Raw genomic sequence first — 7949 nt, 5'->3', positions numbered from 1 at the left:
GCTCCGCTTGGTTTTAATAGCAGAATAAGCATCTGTTTTAAATTTACTTACATGAGATTTGGAAAATGCTTAAAAATATATTTCTCGAATGGTATAACGGCAATTGTACCTGGTTTCCTGAAGCTTTATATGGATTTCAGGTAGAATGCATGGCAAAACTCTAATAACGAATACTTACATTTAAAAAAATAGACTTTTATCGAATGGTGATTAAAAATTACTAAGACATAATTGAGTTTGTTAAACTTCCCATGAAAAAATTCTACAGCTCTATCAGTGGAACTCTAACCGTGATGGCGAAATCAGTGAAGCTACTCCAAGTGTGCGCGTTCAAAGAACGGTACCCCGCCACGTCATCTTAATTTTTTTAATCACCATCCATGCATACGTTAAGATGGAGAAATTGCAGAAAAGGCCTGGTCTATCACTAGCTTTTAAAAAGGAGTTTGTTCAATGCATCATATTTTTGCGTCAATGAAGTGAACCTGAAGATTCAATAATTTAAAAAATATAATGGCATTCAGCTAGATAACAGCAACTTGAAGTTAATGTTTGCTTTAAAAGTAACTAGCTGACCCGACAAACTTCGTATTGCCACAAATTAACCTGTGTTGTACTTAAATCATGAATCTCGGGTGATCTTTGTCACAATCTCGAGTTTTGCAAGTTTCTGAGGAGTTCAACCTTAGATAATTCATTTTGGCAGTTACGTAACTATGAACGCATCCCAGGTAACCAATAAGCATCACCAATGCTATTCAAATATAGGCCAATAAGCATTTTAGTCGCCTTAAATGCTACTTAAATGCTATTTTGGCAAAATATACAGCTACTTTACTGATAACCTTGTTATAGTGCTGACAATGCTAATTTACTGCTAATTACCGACACGAAGAATTTGAATACAATTTTGGATGCCAATTTACAACACCTATGCAGTCAAAAAGCTAATATACACCAACGTGCAGTATAAAATACCAGATATGCTGATTTGCTGCTTATGTTAATGTTTATTAGTTACCAGGAATGGGTAGTTTAATATACAAATTTGCAATTTTTCCTCTCAGTAAAGTAGGAAACAACTCTCCTGTCCCCTCATTGCAAAGCCAGAAAGTAGATAGTAATATTCGCCATGATTGTACAACATTTCGCCGAATATCATTTTGCGATAAACCTTAAACGGACTGTACCATTTCACGGAAAACTTTTTTGTGAAAAGTACCATTTCGCGATCCTCTCCTTACTCGCTGTCACTCGTTCCAGGAAACCCAGGTAGACCTAGGAAAACAAATAAACCTAGACAGTAGTGATCTCTGCGGGGAGTTTCCTCCCCCCAGTGGGTGGTGCTTCCGACGGCAACACTCGCGGCCGTATCGTCCTGAATGATCTAGAGTTTTATAGATAGTTTTTGTGCTCTTGTTAATGACTAATGTTTTATGGAAGAGTCTCGAATTTCTCGAGTTCGATTAGTTTTTGAGTTTCGCAAAAATTTCTGTTTTATTTGTATGAGAGTCCATATCCCCCTACCACAGGGGTGACAGGTCTCTAACTATCATAAAATAAATTCAAGACTCCAAAATCTCCCACATGCCAAATTTGGTTCCATTTGCTTGATTAGTTCTCAAGTTATAGGGAAATTTGAAGTTCATTTGTATGGGAGCCCCCCCTCCTAAACAGGGAAGGGGTCTTAATTCATCATAGAAAAAAATTCTGCCCCCTAAAAGCCCCACATGCCAAATTTGGTTCCATTTGCTTGATTAGTACTCAAATTATAAGGAAATTTGTATTTCATGTGTATGGGAGCCCCCCCCCCTCTTAAAAGGGGAAAATTTCTGTCATTTAAAACTCCCACATGCCAAATTTGGTTCCATTTGCTTGATTATTTCTCGAGATAAGAGGAAATTTGCATTTCATTTGTATGGAAGCCCACCCTCTTAAAGGGGAGATGGGTCATAACTCGCTTTCAAAAGAGGAGAGGGGTCTCAATTCACCAAAGAAAAAAATCTTGCCTCCAAGACCACTTACATGTCAAATTTGGTTCCATTTGATTGATTAATTCTCGAGTTATGAGGAAATTTGTATAGGAGCCCCCCCCCCTCCTAAAGTGGGGAAGGGTCCTAATTTACCATAGAAAATATTCTTGCCCTCGAAAACCTCCACATGCTAAATTTGGTTCTATTTGCTTGATTAGCTCTCGAGTTAAGAGGAAATATGTATTTCATTTGTATAGGAGCCCCCCCCTCCTAAAGTGGGGAGGGGTCATAATTCATCATAGAAAAAATGGTTGCCTCCAAAAACACCCACATGCTAAATTTGGCTCCATTTGCTTGATTAGTTCTCGAGTTATGAGGAAATTTGTGTTTCATTTGTATGGCAGCCCCCCGTCCTAGTGGGGGGAGGGGTCTCTAACCATCACTAAAACCTTTCCTGGCCCCAAAAACCTCTACATGCAAATTTTCACGCCGATTGGTTCAGTAGTTTTTGATTCTATAAGGAACATCCCGACAGAGACAGACAGTCAGACAGACAGAAATCCATTTAGGTATATATAGAAGATAGGAGAATCCTGATCATAATCACACTGGAACTAGAAATTGTAGAAAAAGATACAATAATAATCCTGCATCGTTGTCGTTCATCGTTTAGGAACTGTTCTGCTTCAAACTTAAAACAATCTCAAACTGCGAACAATTAGAATAAATTGCTCGTTAATATCACTAATATATGATGAAATAATATGCTTATTGTATACCACCGTGTTCGTTATAAAGTCCTCTATCCGGTGGTATATATAATAAGCAAAATATTTTATCATGTTAGCGATACCACCTGTTCTATTTTTGAGTGACTAAATTGATCCACGATTGTTACAGTGAAAATTTTAACCCATAACTGTGGTTTAAGCTAGATCCGTACTTCTTATTAATTTTTGCAGATTGAAGTTGAAATACTAGTTAACTATGTTGGAGTAATAAATCAAATATTTGGAAATTTGAATATATGGTTGTTCTAATAACAGTTTGTTAAAAAGAAATAATAATTTATTTTGTGCGACGATTCATTAAGTGATACATAACTGTGGAACGACTGTATGAAAAATTCAGAAACGTATAATTTTTATTTTTACGGAACCTTTGTTTTGGAAAATTTTGGGAATACCAATTTAATTAATAAAATTTTCAGAACAGGAACAGACACACAAAGTTTGATTAAAATTGGAACATTTGTTTCATGAAGTTACTGAGGTTGATCAAAATTTGGGCATTAAAAGTTGACGATCTAAAATTCTTTCCTTTTTCTTACATGTTTCCACCTAAACGATTGAACTAGCCAAAAAATTCATCTAAATAACGAGCATATGCAGCCTCTTGAGATTATTTCAAGAGGAACATATCGAAATCGGAGCATAAAATACGAATTCGGATCCACGGGAAGCCGGTTGATCAATCATGATGGTGTTTAATGGTTTAATGTTTGCTTCCACTGTGCTGGTTGCCATATGAGAAGCGAGAGTGAATGTGCATTTCAAATGTCTGTTTCTCACAAATCTGGTTTAAAAATAGATAATATTACGAAAATGAACGCGTGCTTCACTCTCTCCTCAGCACAGCTGCAGTCGTCTTTTGGTTGTTGACACGCCACCATCGGGGAGTGATTGTTGACAAAATATGTCGGTGGAAGAAGATTTTGATCAATGGCTTGGAAGGTGGAATTCGATAAATTTACAGTTAAAATGTAGAATTATATATTTGCGTTAATTTTAGTTATCTCGCAAACGAGCACTCCTTCGTGCTGCTGCTGGACTACGACGGAACGTTGGCTGAGATTCCGGATCGTCCGGAGCTTAGCGTCATACCGCCACAAACAAAGGAAACATTACGCAACATTGTCAACAGTGGGAAGGCGTTTGTGGTAGTTATTTCCGGCCGAAGTGCAGATGATGTGAAAGAGAAAGTTGGTGTTGCCAACGTTATCTACTCGGGTAATCATGGGCTCGAAGTGGTTTATCCCAATGGTGGAAGATACAATCAACCGATTCCGAAAGAAGTGACCGACAATTTCGATCAAATGGTGGATCAACTTAATAAAGAGGTTTGTAAATTGGAATTTCATATACAGTTACGTTCAAATCTGGAGATGTTTCCAGGTTGCACATGATGGCGCTTGGGTACAGAATAAGCAGTTCTCCATCAGTCTTCATTACCGTGATATGGATCCGAAGCTGGTTCCGGAGATGGTACTTAAGGCAACACAAATCATTGAATCCCACGGTTACCGGGCGGATCCAGCCCACCAGGCTCTAGACGCAAACCCACCGATCAAGTGGAACAAAGGACTGGCGGCAGAGTTTATTCTTGAATCTTGCTTTAACAAGGGGTGGAAAACTAAAAAAATTATCTTCGCTGGAGACGATCTGACGGACGAAAACGTGATGAAATCAATAAAAGGTTTCGGTAGATCTTTTCGCATTACCAGAGGACTAGAGGTTGAGAGTGAGGCAGATTTTAAAATTAGTTCTACGAAGTCGGTTTTGAATTTACTTAAGTGGTTAGAGAAAAAGATGTGTACTTAGTGTGTGTGATCAATTATTAAGTCTAAGTTTTCGATTAGATAAATTACGGTGCTATAACACGCCTTCCACGGGTAGCTATTTGATCAGTTCGAATTCGGCTTAAGCTTAGAGAATAATTTCTTTAACAGTTGCTAGTGAATTAAATATCCTAGGTTAGCACTTGACAAACGATGAAATTTATTTTTACCGATTTATTGAGTCTGTGCCGCAAAACTACTATGCACTGCTGCAGTAGAATCACGTACAGCGAACACTGCGGCTTCGGAAGATGCAAATCAAATGAATTTAATCCGATCCCCCTTTCCATTCAGGCCGGCCAGCAGCCGGCACCGTTTCGTTTCGGCCACGAGCACGGAGTATCCCGGAAAACCCCCGCAATTTGCCGAATCACATTTCATTGTTCTCCTTCGGTTCCAACGTTCGCATTGCTTCGAGTGCAACTGCCAACTAAACGAGGTATATTTGTAATTCCAATTTTATGCTTCATATAAATTCAATGGTTCTGTCATTTTCATCGTCCTTGCTAATGGCTGTAAAACCGGAGCAAACACGAGAGAAGATGTATAAAATAATTTCGCCTCTCTCACCACGCGATGTCCGTTTGGATGAGGTGCTTGTTCGTTCCGTAGTTTCGTTTTTTACCGCCACTCATTGTTGAATATTGTAATTTCTAGAGTACGGAACGAGACGGGTTAGTACAAAACAGGGAAACAGCAACACTGAGTAATAAAAAATGCATGAATGTAACATCCTTTTTATAGCGGATTTTCGCCCAGTTGCAGTGCAGCGTGCGATCCGAATCTCGAAACGAGATATTTCTGCCACATACCGGTGCAGCGGAGGATGAAAAGCATCTCAAGACATTCCGATTGTTTGGCAAAATGCTAGAGCGACACAACACTCGAGAACTATTTCCTGCCAACAGTTGAGGGTCGTCCCGTTTTGCCATCCATCCACTCCGCCGCCCCGGCCGTACCTGCCAAAACAAATCACCCAACCCAGTGCAATCCAAACCACAACCGAAGTCTCCGCTCGCTTGTTCGCTCGTAGCGAAAGTTGGACGCATTGTTGCTGTTTCGCGGCGGAATGCAATTTGTAGTGCACTCTTGTAAAAGTTTTAAATTGTTTATGCACATCGGCCAAGACCTCATGAGTCGGGAGCGTACGAGCGCCAGGCGGGAAAATGCGTTACTCTGATTCTTCGCTGCACAGAGTTGCTACTAAACGTCACATCAAGCTGGTAGAAATAAAGCCCGAAACGCAACATCGAGTAATGGCCACAATAATGGCAATACCTCACTCTTTGCGTCCGTTGTTCATTGTTAGGGATTTAATATGTCCAAACGTCAACCCAGCTTGTTTCAGTTCTCAGGACAAACTTATCACGAACGATGCAATTTCTTTTAGAACATGAATAAAAGCAAATGTAGTGCTTTCATTGAGATTCTCATGCATTTTGTTCTATCGAAATTTAAAAGCTTCCAGGTTCTGCAAGAAAACGGATATTTTCGGTAAAGATAAACTGGAAATATACATTTACTATGCGTTTCCTTGAGGTGAAAATGCAACACTATGCGTCTCCACTGCATCAACTTTCAACTTTCCAGAAAAAAAACATAAAAAATGATATAGAACGTAGAATGCTTATCGATATTCAGTGTGAAGATAACATTTGCAAACAATCAAGTAACTCGTTTTCAACCCAATCAGCATGAATGTAAACTTTATCACAGCTACACTCCACCGCAACTGATCTGTGTTTCGAATGCTCATCGCCCTTCAATCTGGCTTTTTTTTTCTCGAAAACTTTTATTTATTGAACAAAATTTCATTTCACACCTCCCGGTTATGACGCCTGGAAAAATTTTCAATCTAATTCATATCAATTTTGTTGGACGCTTCTCCATCGAGGACGAGAACGTGTTGTTTTTTCAACAACAAATGGAGAAAAAAACCCGAAGCATCCGTTCTTCATCTGCAGAATTCAACTCTCCCGTCTTCCCGTCGTGGGTCGCCATCGCCGTCGTTTGGAAATATATTCTCGAGTACACTTCACTTCCAATACAGCCCGCAGCTTCGGTTTGAAACGAAAACTTTTATAAATCAATATTTTTTCTGCTCCTCACTTGCAGCAGCGCCGCTCTACTACTGCTGCTAAAACAATCTCCTTCCGTCATTTGCTGACTCTCTGTGTCTCTCTTTCTCTCGGTCTGTATAACGTATTTGTACTGGGTAAACCCCTTGGCCGACCAAGGCAACTGAATGTTGCTCTACGCCCGAAAGCAAGCAAGGGTAGGTAGTGTCGAGTGTTTATGCTTAGCCAAACCGATGAACTGATGAAGAACTACTTTTTTCATTTCCTACAATATAATAAAAAAAGCGGAAACTTTTCAGCCAACAGCCGGTAGTGTAGCCGGCCTGCTTGCGAAGGGTTTTAAGTTGGAGCACATCGATTTGAGTTTCTGATTTTCATTTTTTTGCATTGTAAATAAGACTTTTTTACTAAAAAATCACTACTTTTTTTCAAATTTTTTGCCTAAAAAAACTTTGGTAAAAAGCCTTTCTACAAAAAAGTTTATAATAAAAAAACTTTTTACTAGAAGAGTACTACTACTTTTTGCCAAAAAAAGTTTAAAGCAAAAGCCATTTCGTCAGAAACAACTTTAAGCCAAAAATCTTTTTGTTCAAAGCCAAATCGAAAGGCTTTTTTCAAAAAACTTTAATCAAAAACACTTTTTGTTTTTGGTTTCATCAAAAAGCCTATTATTCAAAAAAGCATTTTTTTATAGACTAATCTCAAGTTTTTTTTTTTTTTTAGTGTTGACCTTGAAATGCAGTCATACGTATATATTAATATTTTTTTGAAACGATGGTTCTGCAATTGATGAAGGGACGGTAGGGGAAAGAAATGAAATTTTTTTGGTGAAGGAAGGAAGAGCGGAAAGGAAGGGGGGGGGGGGGGTATTGGTAGCTATGCTTGACAAGTAGCCATTTTGACTCCTACCTTTTGTCCAATACTGGAAGGTGCATGAGTCGAACCAAGCTGTAATCTAAGATTACAACCGGATTCGAACCCACAACACCCGCCAGGGCATGTGGTTCGCTGGTACTTGTACCTTTGAACCATAGAGGCGCTGGACAAAAGGAGACCGCAAAATCCACTTCTCAAGAATAGCGCCGCGTTTTGGTTGGGTTATCTACACATATTGTGCCGCTTCCTGCATCAATTGCAGATTACCACCGAACGAGAAGTTTTAATCTAACTACTATTTACTTTCAGGACGACGACACTATGCCGCATTTCAAGGTCAACACTAAAAAAAAAAAAAAAACTTGAGATTAGTCTATTACTTAGGAACGGGGCCTTCCCTCGAAA

At 39.1% G+C, this 7949-nt stretch overlaps 1 protein-coding gene across 1 annotated transcript; it reads left to right on the top strand.

Annotated features, from left to right (window-relative positions):
• The first annotated feature begins 3668 nt into the window (after window positions 1–3668).
• On the top strand, window positions 3669–4573 carry LOC128740799 (uncharacterized). The gene is made up of 3 exons (XM_053836365.1): window positions 3669–3706; window positions 3765–4092; window positions 4148–4573. Exons 1-3 carry the CDS (start codon window positions 3669–3671, stop codon window positions 4571–4573), a joined length of 792 nt encoding a protein of 263 aa, XP_053692340.1.
• Window positions 4574–7949: the final 3376 nt, after the last annotated feature.

The sequence above is a fragment of the Sabethes cyaneus genome, chromosome 3, assembly GCF_943734655.1.
Source record: "Sabethes cyaneus chromosome 3, idSabCyanKW18_F2, whole genome shotgun sequence".
Classification (NCBI taxonomy): Eukaryota; Metazoa; Arthropoda; class Insecta; order Diptera; family Culicidae; genus Sabethes; species Sabethes cyaneus.
Note: the sequence above shows the minus strand (reverse complement) of the source record. Positions and strands in the feature narration are given on the sequence as shown.

Bases quoted from the DNA above. Each gene is read 5' to 3' on its own strand.
- LOC128740799 (XM_053836365.1), top strand. From the start codon at position 3,669: ATGTCGGTGGAAGAAGATTTTGATCAATGGCTTGGAAG. The intron at 3,707-3,764 runs GTGGAATTCGAT...CGTTAATTTTAG, and splicing joins TTTGATCAATGGCTTGGAAG to TTATCTCGCAAACGAGCACT. The intron at 4,093-4,147 runs GTTTGTAAATTG...AGATGTTTCCAG, and splicing joins TGGATCAACTTAATAAAGAG to GTTGCACATGATGGCGCTTG.